General features: G+C 37.2%; 1 protein-coding gene across 1 annotated transcript; it reads right to left on the minus strand.

Moving 5' to 3' along the window:
• Positions 1–2,088: 2,088 nt before the first annotated feature.
• LOC112786400 (uncharacterized) lies at positions 2,089–9,820 on the minus strand. Its single transcript, XM_025829780.1, has 4 exons — positions 9,715–9,820; positions 9,481–9,659; positions 3,406–4,105; positions 2,089–3,323 (listed from the first exon to the last, which is right to left on the minus strand). The coding sequence occupies exons 1-4, from the start codon at positions 9,818–9,820 to the stop codon at positions 2,089–2,091; spliced, it is 2,220 nt and encodes a 739-aa protein (XP_025685565.1).
• Between the last annotated feature and the right edge of the window lie 15,722 nt (positions 9,821–25,542).

The raw sequence follows: 25,542 nt of genomic DNA on the forward strand, positions 1-25,542 counted from the left end.
TCTAGGATCTTTCTTGCCGTCCTTTGAGGTCCATAATGTCCACCTCCCTCGGAGGAGTGGCAAGCTTCCAAGATTGATTGGAATTCAGTTTGTGGAATGCACCTCCGAATTACTTAATCCGCTCCACATCTCCAAATATATGGGTCATCCCATACATAGTATTTGGATTCACTTTTTAGCTTATCTTTTTTATGCTTGGAGAGATTAGGAGGAAAGGTGCGGGATACCAAGTAATTGACTATTGGTGCATACGAAAGAATGACTTCCGAGATTGCTTGCAAGCCCTCAAAGGGGAAAGAATCATTAATAGGAGTGGGATCGCCTTTGGTGTGTTCAAGGCGACTCAAGTGATCCGCCACTAGGTTTTGCGAACCGCTCTTATCTTTGATTTCCAAGTCAAATTCTTGCAATAATAAAACCCATCTAATCAATCTTGGTTTGGATTCCTTTTTAACCAACAAATATTTTAACGCCGCATGATCCGAGTACACTACCTCCTTAGAACCAAGTAGATAAGCTCGGAATTTATCCAAAGCGAAAACAATAGTCAATAGTTCTTTCTCGGTGGTAGTGTAATTGGATTGGGCTCCATACAATATTTTTGATGCATAGGCTATGACATATGGATTCTTACTCTCGCGTTGTGCTAACGTAGCTCCTACCGCATAGTTGGAAGCATCACACATTATTTCGAACGGCCGACTCCAATCCGGCCCTCTCACGATGGGAGCTTGGGTCAATGCAACCTTAAGCTTGTCAAAAGCCGCCATGCATTCTTCACTTAAGGTCAAACTCAACGTCCTTTTGCAACAATTAAGATAGAGGCAATGCTACCTTACTAAAGTCCTTGAAAAATCTTCGGTAAAAATCTGCATGTCCAAGGAACGAACGGACTTCCCTCTCGGAGGAGGGGTAAGACAAGCTAGATATAACATTAATCTTTGCTGGATCTACAGAAATACCATCTTTGGAGACAATATGTCCTAAAACGATACCTTGCCTAACCATAAAATGACACTTCTCAAAATTTAGGACAAGGTTCGATTTAGTACATCTCTCCAACACTTTTGCAAGGTTATCCAAGCAATGATCAAAAGAGTTCCCATAGACACTGAAGTCATCCATGAACACTTCCATGCATTGCTCTAGAAGATCGGCAAATATGCTCATCATGCACCTTTGGAAAGTTGTCGGTACATTGCATAAGCCAAATGGCATACGCTTATAGGCATAAGTTCCAAAGGGGCAAGTAAATGTAGTTTTTTCTTGATCTTCTAAAGCAATGTGTATTTGGAAATACCCCGAATAGCCGTCTAGAAAACAGTAATGAGATTTACCGGATAACTGATCAAGCATTTGATTGACAAACGGTAGCGGAAAATGATCCTTTCTAGTGGCCATGTTCAACCGTCGGTAGTCAATGCACACCCGCCAAGAGTTTTGCACTCTCGTAGCTATAAGCTCCCCGCTCTCATTCTTGATTGTGGTCACCCCAGACTTCTTTGGCACAACTTGGACGGGACTCACCCATTCACTATCCGAAATGGGATAAATGATGTCCGCCTCTAATAACTAGGTTAACTTTTTTTTTACAACCTCTAGAATGGTAGGATTTAGTCGCCTTTGAGGTTGCCGAACGGGTGTAGCTCCTTCCTCTAAGAAGATTCGGTGCTCACATACTTGGGGGCTTATGCCCACTAGATCCGCCAAGCTCTAACCTATGGCCCTTTTGTTCTTCCTCAAAACATGAAGCAACTTCTTTTCTTGTTGAGGAGTGAGTTCCCTTGCAACAATCACCGGGAACTTGTGGGCTTCATCAAGGTAGGAGTACTTTAGGTAGGGCGGTAGTGGCTTCAATTCTACATTTTGTTCTTGACTTGACACTTGAACTTCCGGTGGTTCCGAATGGGGTGAGGTGTTCTCTTCATTCGGTTCTTCAATCATACTTTTCTCATATAGCTTTGCATAATGCACTTCGACCACAATGTTGTCAATTAGGTTACACCGGAATATGGAATGGTTCTCCGGTGGGTGCCTCATCGCTTCATCTAGGCTAAAACTTACGACTCTCCCGTCGATCTCAAAGGACTAAGTTCCCGAATAGACATCCAATTTGAATCTAGAGGTCCTCAAAAATGGCCTCCCAAGTAAGATGGATGATGTCTTTTCGGATTCACTCGGTGGCATCTCGAGGATATGAAAATCAATCGGAAATACCAAATCTTTTATGTTTACCAACACATTTTCCACAATACCCGTCACAGTTATTATGCTTTTATCCGCTAAGACAAACATAGCCGCCGACCGCTTCAACGGTGGGAGCTTTAATATATGATAAACGGAAAGAGGCATAATACTAACGCATGCACCAAGATCACACATACAATCAATGAATTGAACTCCATCTATGGTACAAGTAACCATGCACGGGCCTGGATCACCACACTTTTTCGGTAATGCTCCCATCAACGCGGAAATAGAACTCCCTAATGGAATAGTCTCTAACTCATGAATTCTATCTTTGTTCATACATAAGTCCTTAAGAAACTTTGCATATTTAGGTACTTGATGGATAGCATCAAATAGAGGGATAGTTACCTCAACTTTCTTGAACATCTCCACCATTTTGGGGTCAAGCTCTACACGCTTCTTAGCCTTCCTTGCTAATGTGGGAAATAGAATTGGTTGAGCAACTTCCTCCAAGACCTTCTCATCTTTGGAGACTTCACTTCTTGGTTGAGAGACTTCATCTTCAACTACTTCTTGTGCCTCATTCTCCTCTACAACTTCTTCTATCTCAACCTCGTCCTCATCTTGAGTGACTATTATTGGGCTTGGTTTCTTTGGCCTCCTCTCTTGCAATTTGGTTCTAGACCTCAAGGTAATAGCATTGATGCCACCATTGGGGTTGGGTAGAGGTTGAGAGGGTATGGCACTAGAACTTGAGGTTTGAGGAGTGGAGGATGGTTCCATGCGGGCTAGAAGATCTTGGAGAGTAGATGTAAGACCGGTGAGGCCGGAGACAAGTGTAGTTTGAAGTTCTTTTTGTCCTTGAAGAATGGAGTGGAGTGTATCATCTTGATTGGAAGAAGTGGAAGGATAGATGATTTGAGGGGCTTGTAATTGATTGGGTTGAGGTGGTTGTCTTTGATGTGGAGGTTGATAGGTTTGGTAGTTTCTTCCTTGGTTTTGTTGAGGGTATGGTTGGTTTTGTGAGTATCGGTTTTGTGAGTTGTTGTTGTTCCATCTTTGATTTCCTCCATTGTCCCTACCTCCTTGTTGATAATTATCCCGCCATCCTTGGTTGAAATTATCTCTCCAACCTTAATTATAGTTGCTACCCCCTTGATTATAGTTGGAGACTTGGACACTCATCCGTGTAGTGGGAGTAGCAAGAGCAAATACCACACACTCGTTGGGGAACCAATTGTTGGCTTTGTTGTTGAGGAGGTGGTGGAGGTTGATGTTGTAGTTGAGGTCGTTGTTGACCAAGTTGGAGTTGCTTAAGAAGGCTTGTCATCTCACCCAAGGATTTGGCAAGGGCGGCGGTCTCACTACTAGAAGATACTTCATTTACAGTCTTTGGATGGTTGGTTCTCCGTCTAGCATGTTGAGTGGACTCGGCCAAGTCGGTAATGAGTTGCCATGCCTCCTCCGCCGTCCTATACTTTGATAAAGAACCATTGCTTGAAGCATCCAATAGAGTTTTGTCTTGAGGTCTCATGCCTTGGCACACATAGCTAAGCAATACTTGAGTGTCAATCATATGGTTGGGACACGAGTCAAGAAGCTTGCGAAATCGTTCCCAATACTCGTATAGAGTCTCCATCTCACCTTGAACAAGGCATGAAATCTCTTTCCTTAGCTTGTCCGTCACTTCCACGGGAAGGAATTTATCTAGGAACTCCCTTCTAAGCAAGTCCCAATCGAAAACAACCTCACTAGGTAAAGTGTAGAACCACTCTTTGGCTCTTCCCTCGAGAGAGAATGGGAATGCAAACAACCATATAGCAACCTCATCGAAACCTTCCCGCCTAGTTGTTGAGCATACACCTTGAAAGTCCTTGAGGTGTCTTATAGGGTCTTGTGCAGGAAGTCCGTCAAACTTCAGTAGAAGATTGATCAAAGCGGTCTTAAGCTCAAAGTTTGCATTCAAGTTTGGATGAAGCACGTGAAGGGGTTGAAGAAGTCCGGAGCACCCGCTTCCTTAAGAGTAACTCTCCTTGGAGCGGCCATAGTGTCGGCACCTAGATCAAGAGAAGAACTATTAGTAGTATCAACGGAAGAGTAATTAGTGCCTTCTTCGAATGACGATTCGGAATCAACCTCGGGTATGGTTGGTGAATTAGTAAAAACCTTTTCACCACCCTCAAAGGCTAACCGCCTCCGAGCTTGCCTAATGTGAAGCAAAGTTCTTTCGATTTCAGGATCAAATGCGGCTAAGCTCGGATCTGGTAGTGAACGCGTCATACAATGAAGGAAGTATAAAGCTCATGACAACAAATTGAACTAAGCAAAGATTAATCCTAACTAACACACACAATCAAACAAATAAACAATCAAGAGAAAATGTAAGCATTCACATATCAACATATTCACACTAACCAATAACATGCCACGCATATGCAATTTTCCAGCAACGGCGCCATTTTGATGTGAGAATTTTATGCCGGTATAGAAATTAGCAATAAATTCAATCGTGAGTATAGTCTAACTGACACGCAATTTCACATAAAATAAATCTAAAATCAATAACTGAGAGTATTAGTCTCGAGTCGTTCTCCCTAGGAATTGCCTTAGAGTGCACATCATTGGTTAGAAAGTCTTTTGTGGTTTTGGAGTTTAGTGTAAGAATTCAAGCTAACAAAAGTGGACAACAATCAATCAAGATAAAAGCCTTGGCTAGGGGTGAATATTGGAAGTTCCATCACTATAGCTTCCATCAATTGTGACAACAATTGATCATTGCTTCACTTAGTTAACCTCTAATCATGGAGGAAAGTCAAGTGAAAATAATAATCTTGAATCACAAATCCTAGCCTAACCCTAGGGAAGTCTAGCTTTAGTGACATACAAGTTAATTAGCAATTCTCAATTGATAATCAACAAAGGATATTAACTATTCAAGTTTCTCCAACAACTCAACCCCTAAGCCAAGAAAGAGGATTCTACTCTATAGCTAAGATTGTCATTTCCTCAAACAATTGGTGAGCAATAGTGAGAGGCATTATGAAATTGAGAAAAGGAATTGAATTCAAGCTTTCTAATTCAGGCAATTATCAACAATCAAACAATGGAAATCAATGAACATGAAATACCTCAATTCATTAATCCAAATCAAAGTAACAAAGTCCAAATCTAAGATCCAAAGTGAATGAATCAAAAATAGCACTAATTGAAAGTAGGAGAATTAGATCTACAACTTGAATCAAAATGAAATTGAATTGGCAATTGATCTCACCAAAGGAATCTAAGAGCAATTGAGATGGAGAGAGCAAAATCTTAGAGAGAAGTTTTAGTTTCTCTCTCTACAAGATGTAACTAACTAAGAAAAAAAATCTAAAAATGTGTGTAATATGTGAATTGATGTGGATCCCTTCAATCCTTAGTCTTCTTATGCCTTTTTCCTCCAGAATTCTGCTCCAAACAGGGTCTGTAACTCCCCCAAAATCGCCAGTCACGTTTTCTCTTTAAAAGTCACGTGCAGGCATCGACGCGTACGCGCACAGCACACGTACGCGTCCCTGGAGCTTTACGATCCATGCGCATGCGTAAAGCACGCGTGCGCGTCCATGAGGTTCTGGCTTAGCCATGCAGATGCGCTGGCTTCTGACTTTGGCTTCCTCGCGCCGATCCTAGTAGTGCGCATCCACGCGTATGCGCAAGGCACGCGTACGCGTCGCTGCTCAAACTCCAAAGCTCCACTTTTCCATGCTCCTTCCATTTATGTATGCCTCCTTTCTCTCTTCTAAGCCATCCTACTTCTGAAATCACTTAACAAACAGATCACAGCATCGAATGATAATGGAGGAGGAATTCAAATATAACATAATTAGTGTAAAAGAGGCATGTTTCATCCATGAAGCAAAATTGGAAAGGAGACACAAAACTATGCATTTCATATAAATAAGTGTGTAAGATCATTGATAAAACCCTCAAAATCCATACAAGATAAACCCTAAAAACGGGGTTTATCAAGTATTTTATTTAACATTTATTAATTTTAATAATAATTAATGAATATTAAATAAAATAAATTTTTGTTATTTTTAATATTATTTTTTTCGTTTGGTTACCAAACTAAGAAATTCGACGTGTTATACCTCAATTGGAGTTCAGCCAAAACAATATCTAACCTAATGTTTGAAGTACGTAAAAGAAAAGTACAAAGAGAATTTTTGTATAAATATTTTTACAAAGATACAGGTATGTTTATCAACTCTTTTTTTTTAAAAAAAAGGGGTTACAACCTAAGCAATCCATCAATTACAACTTATATTTTATTATGATAGTTTAATATTAAAATATTGACAATCTAAAACTTAAGCCTAAATTCAACTAAATTGTTTCAACTAAAAGTTAATCATATTTAATTTAGATATTTTTTTGTTTTAACATTATTTTTGAAATTTTAATTTAAGATGAGAAGACATCACATCTAATTCAAAACCTTAAAGTATTAAGTTAATATTTCTTTTATTTTATAAACTCCTCACTCTTGTTTTTTTTATATGGGACTAATTTTATGCATTCCTCATACTTAAAACATTAACAATTCAATTTGTTGGACTTTTTCTCTCCTTTAGGAGGCCTAAACCTAATTTTTTAGGATGTCTCCTTGCACCCTTGTATCATTATCCTAATTAGATTTTTGGAAGTCGTTGAGAGTGAAAGAGAGCAGCCACAAAGTGAGAGAGAAGAGAGAAAAATAGAATTTTCGTTTTTGTGCAGAGCAACAGATTTCAAATAGCTTCGTCATCTTGTTCTTTATTCTAAACAGTGAAAATTTTGATTAAAGGTTTGCAGAGGGAAAAACTTGCTTCGAATAGCAGCTCTGTTATTGGATATTTTTTCATCTTCTTATTACTCATTTGTAAGCTTTGGTGCTTTGATGTGTTTGATGATTGTATGCACGTGTGCTTTATTTGAGATTCTCTTGTACCTTATATTTGATTATAGTGGAGCTATTTTCTTAATCTTGATAACTCGTGGTTTTTACCTCTCACATTAAGGGGGTTTTCTACGTTAAAATATCAGTGTGTTCTTGTTGTTACTTTAGTTGATATATTACTTATAGTTGCTGCCATATTGTGTTGTGAGTGCTTTCATATTATTCTTGTATTTGATATTTGTGTTGTTTCTTGTAATACCCTCACTATCAGAATGTCACGCTTCTGTCTGCGCCACTCTGATAGTAAGAAGCATTACGACTACTTCATATACTTAATAATAAAATATGAGCGTTTGATTCGAAAATGTATCGCTAATTTTTTTGAAAAATCGGAAAACTACTTTATCTTGAAAACAAACCAACATATGTTTATATACAAGATTTCTTACATAAGTAGCTAATAAATACAATATACATATAAAACATACAACTCCTACCCCTCTTACATCATTTTAATAATAAGGGCGAGGGATAAAACCATAACATGTGTAAACAAACAGAAACAGCATATCTAAGTACTTAACTAAAATTTCGCAAGCTTCTTTGTCCGTCCTGAAAAGATAAAACTGTAGGGGTGAGAACCTAACCACTTAGTCTCACTATGGAGTTTCAGAATTATCATAAGAAGATATTTAATAAGAAAACTGTTTTTCAAGCTCAGTGATTATCGTTGCCTTATGAATCTTTGAAAACAGACGGTTTAACCATCCAAAAATTTAAAATCTTTTTAAAGAAAATTAGTTAATTATGCAAATCCAAAACCTTTCTTTTCATATAAGAAAAATCTTAAAAATTTCCTAGACTGTATGAATAACCAATCTGTTCTAAGCATAGGTTCATTAAGTCTATGCTAAACCAGCTTGATTTTTCATACTTAACTAGACCTCAATCAGGAACCAATCACGGCCTCACGCCCATTCACGTAATCAATCAGTACTTAACATCAATTCAACACCAAAACTCTATCTCAAAAGTTCCACACCAAAAGTTCCACACCATAGCAAACATAGGCAAAACAAAAAAGGAAAACACATGCATAGATAGCAGTTACAACAAGTAGCTCAGATAGCAGTTAAAGACAATTAAACAAACTAAAACAAATTCAAACTCAAACAAAGCATACAAATGCATATGATGCATGCCTGTCCTATGGCTGATGATATCATCTGTCAGTTATATAGCCACCCCGACATGTCTTGGTAGCTAACCATGGACTGAAACACCCATTGCGGAGTAAGTGGGTTTGAGCTACAACCCCTTTACTACTACTCGCTTAACCCAGAACCAGTGAAATAACTACTGCTGCGGCTACTACCCAGGCGGGTGTTTAAAAGTTCAACCTGGAGCAAGTAGAATAATCCACTATGCTACTACTACCCAATCGTCACAATCACTGATTTGGAGCAAGCGGGATGAACCACAATCCTTGCTACTGCCCAGGTATCTCAAACATACATTCATTCTCATTATCATTCAATTATTCAAAAATCATACTCAAAAATCAATCTTCATTCTCACAGTCATTCTCATCATACCTCTTATTACTACCTTCAATAATTTAGGTTCAAAATATAATTCATTCTTTTCTAAATAAATCAAACTCCAAACGTAACCCTTTTCTTTATAACTCCAAAAATCAAATTATAAAATCTTTAAAAATCTAAATCTTTCTAAATAACCATTTTTAAACTAAGTCTCTAATTTTTATAAAAATTTGGGCAGTATCTCCTCTAAAATTCAGACTATGCCACCCTTACGGGTTCCATTAAAATCACATTTTCCAACCAATTTCCAACTAGTTTCAAATACCAAATCCTTTTCAAAATAAAACCAAATTTCAATTTTGAATCTTTTCTAAAATCAAACATTTTCAAAATTAAACTAAATTCCAACATTAAACATTTTCCAATAATTCAAGGAAAATCAATTCAATAATGACTAACTTAACAAACCAAAATAGCAAATCAAAATAACCAGCTTCCTCAATAATTCAATAAATCAATCAAATAAATGATCACATCCATCCAAACAGTTCAATTCAATTCATAAAACTCATGTAATTATAAAAATATATTTTTCATACTATTATCGACTTATAACAACTCTTGAAAATAAAATGAATTTAAGCAAACACCCTACCTCGATTGTGACTCAACTACGCGACAAAACTCTTTTTCTTTCCAGCCTGCAGCAGCTTCAATCGCAACTCACAATAACCAGAACTCGACCTACGTTACCAAAACCTCAGAATCTCTAACCAAACACAATAGAATACTAGTTTTAAAAGGTTCCAAAATGTAAACACTTACCGTAACAAAGGTGTAATGACTAAACCAAATTGCAGAAGCTTTGACGGTGGTTCTGGCGGCCACAGAACCATTCCAGTGGTTAGAATCTCGGTGACACAGCCTTCTCCTCCTCTGGCAGTGACTCCACAACGGCAACGTCCAAAATCCAACCACTAAACCAATCTCACCAAATCCCAAACCTTGATTTTGGAAAACCCCAATCTATAAACCTTCATCCTCAAACCCCAATAATACCGTGCAACTTGCTGGTGATCGTGACAGCAGCAGAGATGAAGCACGGCAACGAAATCAGAGACGGCGGCGCAACAAAGCTGGTGGCGCAAGGCGTGATGGCGACCATGGGCTTCCTCTCGGCGAGCACAAATGACAGCGATGGTGGTCTCTCTCCCTCTCGGCGCTGCTCTCTGCCTCAGGTCTTGGTAGGCGCGACGATGATGACGACCAGGCAGCGGCTTGGACAGCGACAGCGGCAAGCTCCACGAACAGCGACGGCTCGAGCTTGATGGAAGGCAGAACAGCGACGGCGCGCGAAGACAGCCCTCCAACTCGTGCGAGCTTTCTCAGCGACGGCCCTGGCGGTGGTGACGTTCCCCACGGTAGCTCGCTTCCTCTCTTTCTCTGGCAATGGTGGCACGGCGGCAGGACGCAGCATGGTCCCTTCCTCCCTACCTGATCTCCCTTCCTTTCTTCTTTTCTGTCTTTTTTTCTTTATTTTTTGTGTATGTGTGATGCAACTGAGAGGGGAAAAGGGGTGGGATGGTAGTGGGTGAGGCGGCTAGGTTTAGGTAGTTAGGGTTAGAGTTGTGTTTTGGGGATTTAGGGTTTTGACTTGGAAATTAGGATTTTGTGTATGAAATTGGGGATTTTAGATTTAAGTAGAATATTAATTAAAACCAAATTTAATGCAACGATAATATCTATAAAAATACTATTTAATTATCAACTTAAAATTTATTTTCAAATAAATAATCTGATTCAATAATTAAAGATATTAGAAACCAATTTCTTTTATAATCATAAAATAGAGTTCAAAATCTAATTATTCAAATTAAACTGTATATCTAAAACCCTCGTTATTTTTCAATTACTTGAGCTTTCAAATCGATAATAAGAAAATATCCAATTAATATAAAAATTTCTGAAATTAATATCTTGAATAAATAAATAAAATAAATCATAATTAATTTATTATTTAATTTCTAAAAATCTGGAGTCTTATATTTTTGCTGCTGCGCTCTTTCATAGTGGCATCAGAGTTTGTTGGTATTTTTTTGGACTTGTGATTCTATGAACAATAGAGACTAATACTAATACTAGTAGGATGATCATTTTTAGTGGTCCTAATTATGATTTGTGGAAGTCAAAGATGGAAGATTTGTTTTTGTCAAGAATTTTTATCAACAGGTAGTGGATTAACAATAATGTGTTGAACCATATTATTGGAGAGACACATGCTCGAACTTTTTGAATTAAGCTTGAGCAGTTGTATACTCGAAAAACTGGGAATAACAAGATGTTCTTGATTAAGCAGTTATTGACTTTGAAATATACAGATGAGACATCAATGACAGATCACTTGAAGAACTTTCAAGGAATAATGAATCATATCTTCCATGAGTATCAAGTGTGATAAAGAGGTTCAACTAGGATTGTTACTTCTTGGCTCTTTACCAGATCGTGTGATATTCTCAAAATTTCATTGTCCAATTCTACTTCTAATGGTATAATCTCTATATTTCTTACCAAGAGCAGTGTTTTGAATGAAGAAATAAGAAGAAAGTCACAAGGTATATTAACTGCACATTTAGATGTTCTTTTTTCTGAGTCTAGAAAGAGAAACAAAAGCTGAGGTCCTAAAAGTAGAGATCAAAGTAGAAGCAAATCTCAAAGAAGGTATAAGAATATTGAGTATCATTATTGTGGTTAAAAGGGGGCATGTAAAGAAATTTTGTTGGCAGCTAAAGAAGGAGAAAGTCAAGACAAGTAAAGACAAGAGCATAAACAAAGATGATTGTAGCAATAAAGATAAGGTCAATGTAACTCATGATGATTTTCTTCTTGTTGAGGAGTTTAAATCTATTAATCTTGTTGATAATAGCATTAATTGGGTAATTGACAGTGATTTTTCTCTCCATGTTACATCTAGGAGGGATTTGTTTAGTCCTATACTCCTGGTGATTTTGGTGATGTAGAAATAGCTCATCAAGGTATTACAAAGTGTGCCAGTGTTGGACAGATTTGTTTGAAAACCTCCAACGGTACCAAGTTGACTTTGAAGCGTGTGAAGCATGTTCCTGATATTCATTTGAACTTACTTTCTATTGGTAAGTTGTGTGATACAGACTTGGATAGCTCATTCTCTCGTGATAGTTAGAAGCTCACCAAGGATTCCATGATTGTTGCTAGAGGTATCAATACTCTACTCTTTACTTAACTCAAGCAAAGATTATGAAAGATGTTGTTAATACTGCTAAGTTTGTTAATGGAACTGATTTATGGTATAAGAGATTACGTCATACGAGTGAGAAATACATAAATATGTTATCCAAGAGAAATCTTCTACTTAGTTACAAAGTTGCTTTGTAAAAGTACAACCATTACTTTGCTGGAAAACAAAATAGGATTTCTTTCAAGAGTCATCCACTTTCAAGCAAACTAGAGATACTTGACTTGGTACATTCTGATGTATGTGGGCTGATGAGGACAAGAATACTTGGAGGGTCTATCTATTTTGTAACCTTTATTGATGATCATTCTAGAAAATTATGGATTTATACTTTGAAGACCAAATATCAAATTTTAAATATGTTAAAGTAATTTCAAGCTTCTATTAAACGAGAAACTGGGAAGAAGCTAAAATGCATTCGTACTGATAGTGGTGGTGAGTACTTAAGTCCATTTGATGTCTATTGTAAAGAGTGTAGTATAAGACATCAGAAGATTCATCCGAAGACTCCTCAGTTGAATGGCTTGGCTGAAAGGATGAACAAAATATTACTTGAAAGAGTTAGGTACTTATTGTCACAGTATGGATTGGCAAAATTCTTTTGGGAAAAATCTTTAAGTACTGTTGTTCATGTCTTGAACTAGACACCATGTGTTCCCTTGCAATTTGAAGAGCCAGAAAAGGTATGGTCAAATAAAAATATTTCTTATGATAATTTAAGAGTCTTTGGATGCAAGGTCTTTGTTCATATTCCCAAAAATGAGAAATCCAAGCTTGATATAAAGACTGGACAATGTATTTTTATTGGCCATGGCATGGATGAGTTTGGTTACAGGTTTTATGATCTTGTTAACAAGAAGGTGATTCGAAATAGAGATGTTGTCTTTGTTGAAGACCAAACTTTGAATGATATTGATAATGCAAAGAAGCCAATGGTTACGCCTAGTGATGATTTTTTTGACTTAGGTATTACTCCCTCTATGCTTGATGAAGTTGGTGATGATGATCATGATGAACAAACAACCTTAAAAATTCCTGAAAATGCAATCAAAAGGTCTACAAGAGAGAGGAAATCTTTGTCAAGGTATTCTCCACATAAGTTTGTCTTGTTGACTGATGGGGGAGAACCTAAATACTTTGGAGAGGCTGTTGAAGATGGAAGTAAAGCTCAATGGCTTGAAGTTATGTAAGAAGAAATGAGGTCCTTACTTGAGAATGATACCTATGAGTTGGTGAATCTACCTAAGGGTATGAGAACTTTGAAGAACAAATGGGTATTCAAAATCAAGAATGAAAAACACAATTCTAAGCGTCGGTATAAAGTTAGATTGGTTGTTAGAGGCTTTAGTTAGAGAAAAGGTGTTGATTATGAGGAGATTTTTTCTCTTGTGGTGAGGATGTCATCCATTCGTGCTATACTTGAATTATCAGCTTTTCTTGATTTGGAGATTGAGTAAATGGATGTGAACACGACTTTTCTTTATGGTGATTTGGACATGAAAATCTACATGGAGTAATCGGAAGACTGTGTTGTTAAAAGAAAGGAAGGCCTTGTGTGCAAGTTTAAGAAGAGTCTTTATGGATTGAAGCACGCTCCAAGACAATGGTACAAAAAGTTTGAATTTGTTATGGAGATACATGGTTATCACAAGACAACTTCAGATCATTGTATATTTTTGCAAAAATTTTTTGAGGATGATTTTATCATTCTTTTGCTTGATGTGGATGACATTTTGATTGTGGATAAGAATGCTTTGAGGATTAATGAGTTGAAAAAACAGTTGAGCAAGTTCTTTACTATGAAGGACTTGGGTCTTACCAAATAGATTTTGGACATGATTATTACTCGTTATAGAGATTCAAAGAAGCTTTATTTGTCACAGGAGAAGTACATAAAGAAGGTGCTTCAAATATTTGGCATGAATAATATCAAATATGTTGTTAGTTCTTTTGCTCCTCATTTTAAGTTGATTACCAAGCAATGTCTAACCACTGACAAGGAGAAACAAGCAATGGATGAAATTTCTTATGCCTTAGCGGTTGGAAGCTTAATGTATGCTATAGTGTGCATTAAACCAGACATTGCTCATGCAGGTGGTATTGTGAGTTGTTTCCTCTCTAATCCAGGTAAAGAATATTAGAATGTTGTTAAATAGATTATGGATATCTCAAATGTACAATTAACTTGTGTTTGAACTTTGGTGGTGAGAAACCTTTGCTAGTTGGCTTTACTGATGCAGACATGGCAGGAGATGTTGATTCTTGAAAATCTACTTTAGGTATTTGGTCAAGTTTGCAGGGAGAGCTATTTCATGGCAGTCAAGGCTACTGAAGTGTGTTGCACTTTCTACCACAGAGGCAGAGTTTATTGTAGTTACTAAAGCATGTAAATAATTTTTGTGGATGAAGAAGTTCCTTCAAGAACTTGGTTTAAAGTAAGACCGTTATGTTTTGTTGTGTGATAGTCAAAATGTTATTCATCTTGCTAAAATGTCTACTTTTCATGCAAGATCCAAATATATTGATGTTAGGTATCATTAGATATGACATGTGTTAAATTCCAAGTTGTTGGAACTTGAGAAAGTTCACATTAATGATAATGCTATTAATATGATGACAAAAACATTCCCAAGAGATAAACACTTAAAACATGTTATTTGATCTCCAGGATGGCAAGGGCCTCTACCTAGTTGAGAAGGAGAAGATTTGTTGGCCTTTTTCTCTCAGGTGTCTCCTTCCACCCTTGTGTCACTACTTTAATCAGATTTTTGGGAGATCATTAAGAGTGAAAGAGAGTAGTCACAAAGTGAGAGAAAAGAGGAAAAACAAAATTCCTATTTTTGCTGCATTTTCTAATTCTGTAGTTTCATAATCTGAATCCAAAATATGGAATTGTAGAACTGTAAGTGTTGAATGTTCTGCTTCTAAATTTGTCGAATGTTTGTCGATTAGGTGCAATTCTGACTCTGAATTAGCTTGAATATTTGAATTTGGATTGTCTATTGATGATTCTGTTTCTTGCTTTGGTTGTGGTTGATACTTCTCCAAGTATGTTCTGATTTCTTTCAAAGCTATATCTAAATTTGAAACTTCATTCCAAGAAATTTTTTATGGTAGTATTGAATGAGAATCTGGTACATAATGATATATAAATACTGTATCAAATACTGATATGTCTACATTTGGATTGCATTTCTTCAATAATCTGAACCATGTTTCAATCTTTGAAGCATTTTTCAATCTCTAAAAATTTTTGCTATTCTGTAGTTCCTTGAGCATTCTAAAATTGTTCTGTGAGAATAAGCTAATGGTATTCATCTCCAGTATCATCAAACATAAGAGATTTATTCAGTGTAAGAACCATTTGATACAATATTATATCAAGAAATAGAGAGAACTAAATAGAATAAGAGAGAATAGAATAGAGATTCCTAGAATTAGGACTAAGAAGGGAATTAGAGTTTTTAATTACGGCATGCCTCTTCCCACTATTACATCAGTTTTCTATTTATAGCATAATTCTCTAATTGAGCTATAGACCTAATACTAATTCTATCAAATTGCGGCTATGGCTCGGTTAAGAACAATGCAGAATTGATAAGGCTATTAACTATTAAGCGACATGCCAAGTAAGATTCTTCTGTTGTAGTTGGAAGATGTGGATATGAGTATATAACGATATTGCTAAGAATTTGACACCAACTAGGCCAGAAACTGATCCTGATGCTTGCTCAAATAATCTTTTTGAAGTTATATAAAATCGAAGAATAATGAAAACAATTCACATTGGAGCTTAAACTTGAAACACTACGATATCTTGACTATTGAGCTTTCAGTTATAGACTTATAGTATGTTTTTGGGATAACTACTATTTTGGTCCCTAAAGTTTAGGGTCAAAATCAAAATCGTCTCTAACCTTATTTTGGATCTAAAATTGTCCCCAACATTTCATTTGGTATCAAAATCGTCCTTTGAACAATTATACCCTCGATATTATCATCTCTATCACAATCCTTTTTTCTCACTCACACCTTCAAGGAGAGAGAGAGAGAGAGAGAGAGAGGGAGGGAGGGAAGGAGAGAGAGAGAGAGAGAGAGAGAGAGAGAGAGAGAGAGAGAGACCGAGGGGGAGCGAGGGAGGGAGAGAGAGCCCTCGCAGCGCCATGACTTGCCCTCGCCCTCGCCTCGTGTTTCTCATCGTCGTCAGGGAGGTGGTGGTGGTGGTTGTGTTCCTTGTGTTTTTCAGCATCACCGCCGTGCTTCCCTTCCCCTACCCTCACCGTCCAGACTCACTGCCACCACCATCATACAGCTCCACCGTCACTGCCCTCACATGCAAGTTAAGATTCAAGTTCCTAATTCTTGTTCTTATTTATCACAATCCCCAATTCTTTAATTCTTGTTCTTGTTTTTGTATCTGGATTTGTTGTTAGCTCTTTTTGGTTCTTTAGTTTTGGTGAAAAATTGGAGGAAGAACAAGATGCTTTTATTGTATTTGACTGTTCTTGACAATTATATTTATGGATTTTTTATTATTGTAATTAGAGATTATTGAGTTAAAAAATTAACTAAATTAATAAGTGATGACAAATATTATTTTTGGGCAAAATAAATAATTAGTGTTGATTATTTATATCTACATATTAACTAATTGTTTATTGTTGCAGGCCAAATGTTAATAGCCCAAATGGAATAAAAAAATCAATCAGCAAGAATATTGGGCTGAAAGCAAACTTAAAAGCCCAAGCAAAAGCAAAGAAAGAAGCCTAAGAAATCAAATCAGGCCAAACAGGTTACATGAACTAAACCAATCCAAACCTGTATCCATCCCACAAAGCTTCTCTTGTAAGATTGAATTCTTCACTCCTCCAAAATGTGCAACGTATCTCTTCTCTCTGACCAAGTCAAATCAGCTTCAGAAAAGTAAGAAAGAGAACGAGAGTGAGAGAGCTTCTTCACCAAACAAAACACCAAAGAAGCAAGAGAGAGAGTGGTTAAGCTTGATACACAGAAATCTAATCAGAAAATCCAAACCAAATCAAGCTTAGGTTAAAGGTAATCCATCTCATCTTGCTTGCATCAAATCTTCTTCTCTTCTTCCCAACTCTCTGCTCTATCCGAAAAAGGCATTCAAGGAAAAGTTGTTCTCTGCCCTATTCTGCTTCACATCTACGGTCACAAGTGATACTTGGGGACCAAGTAGTTTCTCAATGGCTAAGATCAAGTTGACCATGAGAAGATTTCTATGGTTGCTGTTTCATGGCTTTTGGTCAAGATGAGGAAGTCAGAAGGAAAGTTTCCTCTCTAAGGATTAAGGTGAAAAAGTGTATCTGTGGGTTGGTGAAGCTCAAGGCTCAAGATGTTGACCTTGGAAGAAGAACCAAGTAACATGCAAGGAGATAAAAGAAGCTTGCTGTTCATTCAGATTGCAAGGAGAGAAAACCAGAGTTGTGTGAGCTGTGTTCTGTAAAGAAGTTCCTCTACTTGGATAATGCTTTCTTTCAAAGAAGCATTCGGCCAATACTGAAGAACTCAAGCTGAGGTTTGCAAATCTGGTTTTGCACATAGCAAAGAGGCTGTTGATGAAGTCAATCTCCTTTATGTTTTACTGATTATAATGTACTTTTCTATGTTTATCTTTCTGTAATTTCTTGTGAGAAAAGGCATTGTGAGAAAGCTCAAGTAAAAGCCATGAGTGGAAAAAGGCTGAGAGATACACTTGAGAGAAAAGCCTAGAGTTATTTTCTGATTTCTTTAGGTTGGTTAAAGTCTTGTATCTTGTACCTGTAAGGTATCCCTTTCTTAGTTGGGTTAGCACTAAGAGTAAATAGTTAGGTATTAGCATAGCCAATGTCAAGTTAGGTTAGAACTTGAGTGTGAAAGGATTGGGTCAATCCTGTGAAATTGTTGTATGTAATACTGTTAATTATAGTAAAATTCTTCCACAGTTGTGGAGGAGACTGGACGTAGGTTGCATAGCACAAGGCAACCAAACCAGGATATATGCTGGTGTTAGCTTTTCTCTTCTCTGCTGTGTTCTGTTTTCTGATATTCATGAGACAAAAATAAATTATCTCATAAATTTCCGCTGCTGAGTTCAATCAGAATCAGAACTGCAAAGTTATTTTAAAGGGTCATAACAGCAACTTAAAAGGAAGGCATAGATTCAACCCCCCTTCTCTAAGCCTACCACAACCTTCAATTGGTATCAGGAGCTAAGGTCTCAAGAATCAAGCTTAACCGCTTGGAGCAAAGATCCAATGGCGAACAACTTGGGCACAACCACAGTTGCCTACACCCTCACTGAAGGCCAGTCAAACAACCGGCCACCTTTCTTCAACGGGAAGAACTACTCCTACTGGAAAGAATGGATAAGGATCTTCATCCAATCCATTGACTACAACATATGGAAGATTGTTGTGAGCAGTCCCAAGATCCCAATAAAAACAAGTGCTGATGGAGTGGTGACTCCAAAAGAAGAAGCTGAATGGAATGAAGATGATAAGAAAAAGATAGAGCTGAATGCTAAAGCAATCAACCTTCTTCACTGTGCTATCAGCTTTGAAGAGTACCGGAAGGTGTCTAGATCCAAGACAGCCAAAGAAATCTGGGAAAAACTCCAGGTTACACATGAAGGCACCAAACAAGTAAAAGAAACGAGGATTGATATGCTGCGAAAAGAGTACGAGATGTTTAGCATGAAGGATGGAGAAAGCATTGATGAAGCATTTGAGAGATTCTCAATCATAATCAACAACCTTGATGCTATGGGTACAAACTATGCAGAACAAACCTTGGTGAGAAAACTCCTTAGAAGCCTCACAAAAGAATAGGAAACCACTGCCACTGTCCTAACCGAAAATAACAACCTAAGTCCCATAACCTATGATGAGCTGAGAGGAAAACTCCTTGCCTATGAAGCCACACACACAAACACAGACTCAAAGAAAAAGGGAATAGCCCTCAAGTCAAAAATAGAACCAAAAGAGAGTGAGTCTAGTGATGGTATTTCAGATGACGAGCTTTTGTTTTTTGCTAGGAGATTTAGAAGGATGATGAAGAACAAGGGCAAATACAAGGGTTCAAGTTCAAAGGAACACAAGATCGACTTGAGCAAGGTGACGTGCCATCACTGCAAGGAGGCTGGACACTTCAAGCTAAACTGTCCAAAGCTCAAAAAGGAGGACAAAGGAAAGAAGGAAAGGAAGAGAGTACTCATGGCAGCTTGGGAGGATCTTGAGAATGACTCAAATGAAGAAGAAGAATCTGAAGGAGATGACAAAGACTGCTTCATGGCTGGAAACAACAATCTTGATGAGGTAAATTATTATGATTTGACCATTTAGGATTTGCATGCTATTATTGATGATCTCACTTTAAATACATCAAAACTGCTTGATAAATACAATGAATGCAGATCTGAAAGAGATGTGTTAAGAACTGAAAATGATTTTTTAAAAGAAAAAGTGAAGAAAACTGAATGTGCTCTGGACATCATTGAAGAAAACAGATTTCTAAAATCTGAACTTGAAAAATTAAAAGGAAAGCACATTGTGGATCCTTCTCATGAGTTAATTGCTGAAAATGAAAGATTAAATGATATGATTAAAAGACTGAATGGTGACTTAGCAAAATTTGCTCAAGGTTCTAGCAACTTGGACAAATTACTTGCAAGTCAAAGACCATTTTTTGAAAAATCTGGTTTAGGCTACATAGCTAAGGAAGATGCAGTTTCTAATACTTCCTCTATAAAATTTGTGGCTTCTTCATCAAATACCAAATCCATACCAAGCAAATCAGGTATCGGATATGTTTCAACTTGTGAAGAAAAATTTGATGAAGCATACACAAGTGAAACTGAGCCTTCACCAAGAACTGGTCCGAGTTCAAACCGGCCAGGTTTGGGTTACATTTCGAAAAATGAGGCTGTTTTCAAGAAACCACCATTTTACAACAAAACCTCATGTTCAAAAGGTAAAAATGTTCAAAGAAATTCTGGTGAAAATGCTTTTGCAAAGAGGAACAACTTTAATAAAAATCAGTTTGTCAAAAGAAATGCATCTCCTCCAAAAACCAGAAAATTTCAACACTTTAATCATTTCAAGCAATATAACTCACCTCAATTTCAGCAACACACATCTGAAAATCATTGTGTCAATTGCAAGAAATTTGGTCACTCATATGAACAATGTTTCATTAAAAAAAGAGTTGTTGGAAACAAAGTTTACAATGTTGTTTGTGATTTCAATGCACTTGGGCAACCAAGATGGATTAACTTCAAAGGATCCAAATTAATTTGGATACCTAAGGCTACTTGAAACTCATCATGCAGATTTGCCTAACACCCAAGAACAAAAAGGACATGTGGTACATAGATAGTGGATGTTCAAGGCACATGACTAGAAGGTCAACCTACTTCATCAAACTAAATAAGTATGATGGAGGTTTTGTGACCTTTGGAGATGATGGTAAAGGTAAAATCATTGATGTAGGAAAAGTAGGTAATGAGCAATCTACTTTCATTGATGATGTACTTTTGGTATGTGGTTTAAAGCACAATCTTTTGAGTATAAGTCAGCTGTGTGATTTAGGATATTTAGTTGTTTTCAAAAGGCTTGAATGCTGTGTTGTTAATGAAAAGACAAATGAAGTGATGTTTGTTGCCAAGCATTTCAATAATATGTATGGACTTACTCTTAATGAACTAAAGGATCAAAATGTAGCTTGTCTTCACTCTAAAGAATCTGAAAAGTGGTTATGGCACAAAAGATTGGGCCATGCAAGTATGTTTCAAATAAACAAACTTGTAAAGAAAGAATTAGTAAGAGGTCTTCCTTTGATAAAGTTTGACAAAGACATCACTTTTGATGCTTGCCAAATGGGAAAACAAACAAAAAGTTCTTTTAAACCAAAGGAAGACATCTCTACTAAAAGACCACTTGAGTTGCTACACATTGATTTATTTGGTCCAACAAGAACTCAAAGCCTAGGTGGTAAACATTATGGTTTAGTAATTGTGGATGACTATACTAGGTTTGGTTGGGTTTTATTTCTTGCACACAAAATGAAGCCTTTTCAGTTTTTGAACCTTTTTGCAAGAAAATTCAAAATGAAAAGGATTTGAAAATCTCTTCTATAAGAAGTGATCATGGAACTGAATTTGAAAATAATTTGTTTGAATCCTTTTGTGAGGAATTTGGAATATCTCACAACTTCTCTTGTCCAAGAACACCACAACAAAATGATGTTGTGGAAAGAAGAAATAGAAGCATACAAGAGATGACAAGAGCTATGCTTTGTGAGAGTAATGTTCCAAAATTCCTTTGGGCTGAAGCGGTTAACACAACTTGCCACATTTTAAATAGAACAATCATAAGGAAATTTTTGAAGAAAACCCCTTATGAACTTTGGAAAGGCTACCCACTGAACTTAGACTACTTACACATCTTTGGATGCAAATGTTTTGTTTTAAATAACAAAGAAAATTTGGAAAAATTTGATCCAAAGGCTTATGAGTGTTTGTTTGTAGGATATTCCACAACTAGTAAAGCATATAGGGTTTATCATCAAGATGCTAGAATTATTGAGGAGTCCATACATGTTACATTTTGTGATACTAACTTGGTACAAAGTATTTTGAAAGATTGTGATGCAGGAAATCAAGCTCAAAAGGAAGATGAAGCTGCTCAAAATCATGAAAAAGAGAATTCTGGACAAGTTGCACCAGAAACTACTAATGCTGAGAATTCAAGAGACAATTCCATTTTTTCTCATAAATCTGAAGGAATTCTGCAAGCAAGCAGCGTTCATAATCCCTTGGTGACTTAATCTGCCTCCAGGTCCACCAGACCTCGTGAATGGAGATTCTTGAAGAATTATCCTGAGGAATTTGTCGTTGGGGACGTATCTCATGGAGTGCAAACAAGGTCTTCCACTAGAAAGGCAAATGAAGGATCAAACATTGCTCCTCTTTCACAAATAGAGCCTCAAAACATCAAGGAAGCACTCAGTGACCCTTCTTGGGTTAAACCTATGGAGGATGAGCTTCTTGAGTTTGAAAAGAACTAAGTATGGACTTTGGTTCCAAGGCCAAGTGGAAAGAAAGTGACTAGCACCAAGTGGATATTTCAGAACAAGTTGGGAGAAGATGGTAGCATTGCAAGAAACAAGGCAAGGCTAGTGGCACAAGGATATGACCAAGAAGAAGGAATAGACTTTGATTAATCCTTTGCCCCTGTTGCCCGAATGGAAGCCATAAGACTTCTCTTAGCTTATGCTGCATTTTGTGGTTTTAAATTATATCAAATGGATGTGAAATGTGCATTTTTGAATGGTGTGATAGATAGAGAGGTGTATGTGGAGCAGCCTCCTAGTTTTGAAAATAAAGAGCATTTTGATCATGTTTTCAAATTATCTAAAGCTCTCTATGGTTTAAGACAAGCTCCTAGAGCTTGGTATGAGAGACTTAGCTCTTTTCTTTTGAAAAATGGTTTTCAAAGAGGCACCACTGACACAACTCTATTTATCAAGAACTCTAATGATTCTTTCATTCTAGTCCAAATATATGTTGATGACATTATTTTTGGATCAGCTAATGAATCCCTTTGTTCTGAATTTGGAAAACTCATGACAAGTGAATTTGACATGAGTATGATGGGTGAGCTTAATTTCTTCCTTGGGCTGCAAATTAAACAAACTGAAAAAGGTATTTTCATTCATTAAGAAAAGTATGCCAAGGAATTAGTTAAGAAATTTGGTATGGAAAATGCCAAACCCATGGGAACTCCCAGGCATCCTAGTTCTAAATTAGATAAGGGAGAAACTGAGAAAGATGTTGATGAGACTAGGTATAGAGGAATAATTGGTTCTCTTATGTACTTAACTTCCTCTAGACCCGATATTGTGCAAAGTGTTGGATTGTGTTCTAGGTTTCAATCCAAACCAAAAGAGTCACATCTTTCTGCAGTTAAAAGGATCATTAGATATATTTATGGCACATCCAATTTTGGTCTATGGTATCCTAAGATTGATGATTTTTCTGCAGTTGGTTATTGTGATGCAGATTTTGCTGGTGATAGAGTTGATAGAAGAAGCACTTCTGGTTTATGTTGCTTCCTTGGAAAGTCCTTAAATGTCTGGTCAAGTAAGAAGCAACCAACAGTGGCCTTATCCACTGCATAGGCTGAGTATATAGCTGCTTCTTCTTGTTGTTCTCAGCTTTTATGGTTAAAAACACAGCTTGCTGATTACAAATTAAATGCTGAAAATATTCCCTTGATGTGTGATAATATGAGTGTCATTAATATTTCTAAAAATCCAGTTTTGCACTCTAGAACTAAGCATATTGAAGTAAAATTTCACTCAATAAGAGAACATGTCCAAAAGGGGGATATTTGCATTCATTTTGTTAAATCAGAGGAACAATTAGCAGATATTTTTACAAAACCATTAGCTGAGGATAGATTCTGCATGCTTAGGACTTGTCTAGGAATTTTGAGTTATGATTCCTTATTTGAAAAATGCTGATGTATTTGCTGGAGTTTTTTGTCTCATAAACAGGTATGAGACAATTCTGGGCAGGTGATGAACGTTTCCCTCAAGTCAGCGTGTTTTGGGCTTATTTCAAATGAACCTCAATCTGGGCCAACCTCAAAATTCAGATCATGAGTGGTCCAAACCTGTTTCCTTAAGTCCAACATCTCTAGGCCCAAATATGAATGTTACAATCTTGTTTGTTATTTTAGATGACTTGTGTGTTTCAGTTTTCATAAAGGGTTTTTACTTAATGTTTTGTGGCCCAAAAGGTTTTCATGTGGATTTAATTTTTACCCAAAAAGTGTTTCAGGTTAATTTTGTTGTTTTTCAAAATTTAAATTAACTTCCTATTTTATTTTTTAAATCAAATAAAATCTTTCTTGTATGAGGTCATATCTTTTCAAGTCTTTTCAAATGGTGATGCAGTTGCATGGTTTTGGAAATTTGCTTTTGGGTACGGTTACCAACACTCCCTCTCTTCCCTCCATAACTCCTTCTTTATCCCTTCGGTTTTCACCACTACCCACATTACTCTCTTTCTTCTTAAATCAAAAAACCACCAAATGAGGAAGAAAACCATAGCACACAAGCCTCCTCGAGAAAAGGTGTATAAACTTCCATCCAAACCCTCCACTCGCTCCCAAGACCGAACATTCACACCTTCACCATCTCCTCCTACCTCTCCTCCTCGCACTGCTCCCATGGCGCGAACCAAAACTACACCACGATACCCTGCCCCTGCCAAGCCGACGCCACCACTTAAGGCAACGCCATCCAAACCAAGCTCTTCGAAACCTGGCTCATCCAAGGGTAAGCGTCCTGCTGTTGAAGAACCTGTTCCTGAGACAGCAAAACCTAAGTCAAGGTCTGTTCCTGTCCGCTCACAAAGAGGTAACCCTCATCACCCTCTCAAATCTGTTAGAGAACCAGACATTGATCATTTTGCTCACAAATCACACTACATGACATCTCACTCAGACTATAACCCCCATCGTTTCAAATCTGCCATGAACCATGATTTTTATGAGGGAGTTATTCAGTATCGTACTCTATGTCCATCTTTTCTGGCTGATTTACCTGATTTGAAAAAGAAAGGTTTTCCTTTTGTTGAAAATTTGGAGTTTTTAGACTGGAATCACCTTTTCAAAATCAAAAAACCTGTATATCCTCAGTTAGTCAAAGAATTTTATGCAAACATGACTTACCATGAAGGAAGTGTGCATTCTTATGTCAAGGGCAGAGACATTATCCTGAATAATGAAACTATCAGTGATTCCTTGAAGTACACTGATGTTGGGCCGTGTGCTTATACATCTGTGAAGTGGGATGAAGGTGTTGGTATCTCTTACCATGATGCTTTGGCTCACATTTGTGAACATGTTTCCTTAATTGATGGCATCACACCCACTCACAAAGCCTTAGGATATGAACGTGCTCAGTTGTACCGTATTATCAACCACATCTTGATTCCTCAAAGTGGTTCATATCAAAGGGTTTCTTACACTGACACACTTGTTTTGTATGCCCTAATCACTAAAACAGAAATCTCTTTTGCCTATTTGATGGCTAGATACATGTTTGATTCTGTTAGAAGTGTGAAAGATAAAGCACTACCTTATGGCATGTTTTTAACTTGCATATTTGAGAATTTTGGTGTTGATCTGTCAAATGAGGATTATGAAAACAGACATTCATACCTAAAAGGGGGTGGTTCAGTGAAACAGCAAAAAGGACCAACTAGATCTGAGAGAGTGGTTCTAGATGATGATGATGAAGAGTTCATTCCAGATGACTCTCCTCCTCCTTCCACCGAAGGTACTTCCATCTCCACTGGGAAGAAATCTGCTCTGTTGAATGTGGTCAAGGATGTCGCTCAAGAGTTTGTTTCCCAATCAAATCACATGATTGCCATGAGCAAGGAACAAAGGAAGCTAGCTAGCAAGCATGAGAACTTTCTGAGAAAATCAAGGGACAGGGTGGCTGTGCTCATGACCTTCATTGATAACCTTCACAATGATGAAGACATTGCCACTGATGTTGAAGAGGATGCTGCTTCGGAGGGGAATGGTTCTGATGCCTAG

Source organism: Arachis hypogaea, chromosome 20, assembly GCF_003086295.3.
Source record: "Arachis hypogaea cultivar Tifrunner chromosome 20, arahy.Tifrunner.gnm2.J5K5, whole genome shotgun sequence".
Taxonomy (NCBI): domain Eukaryota; kingdom Viridiplantae; phylum Streptophyta; class Magnoliopsida; order Fabales; family Fabaceae; genus Arachis; species Arachis hypogaea.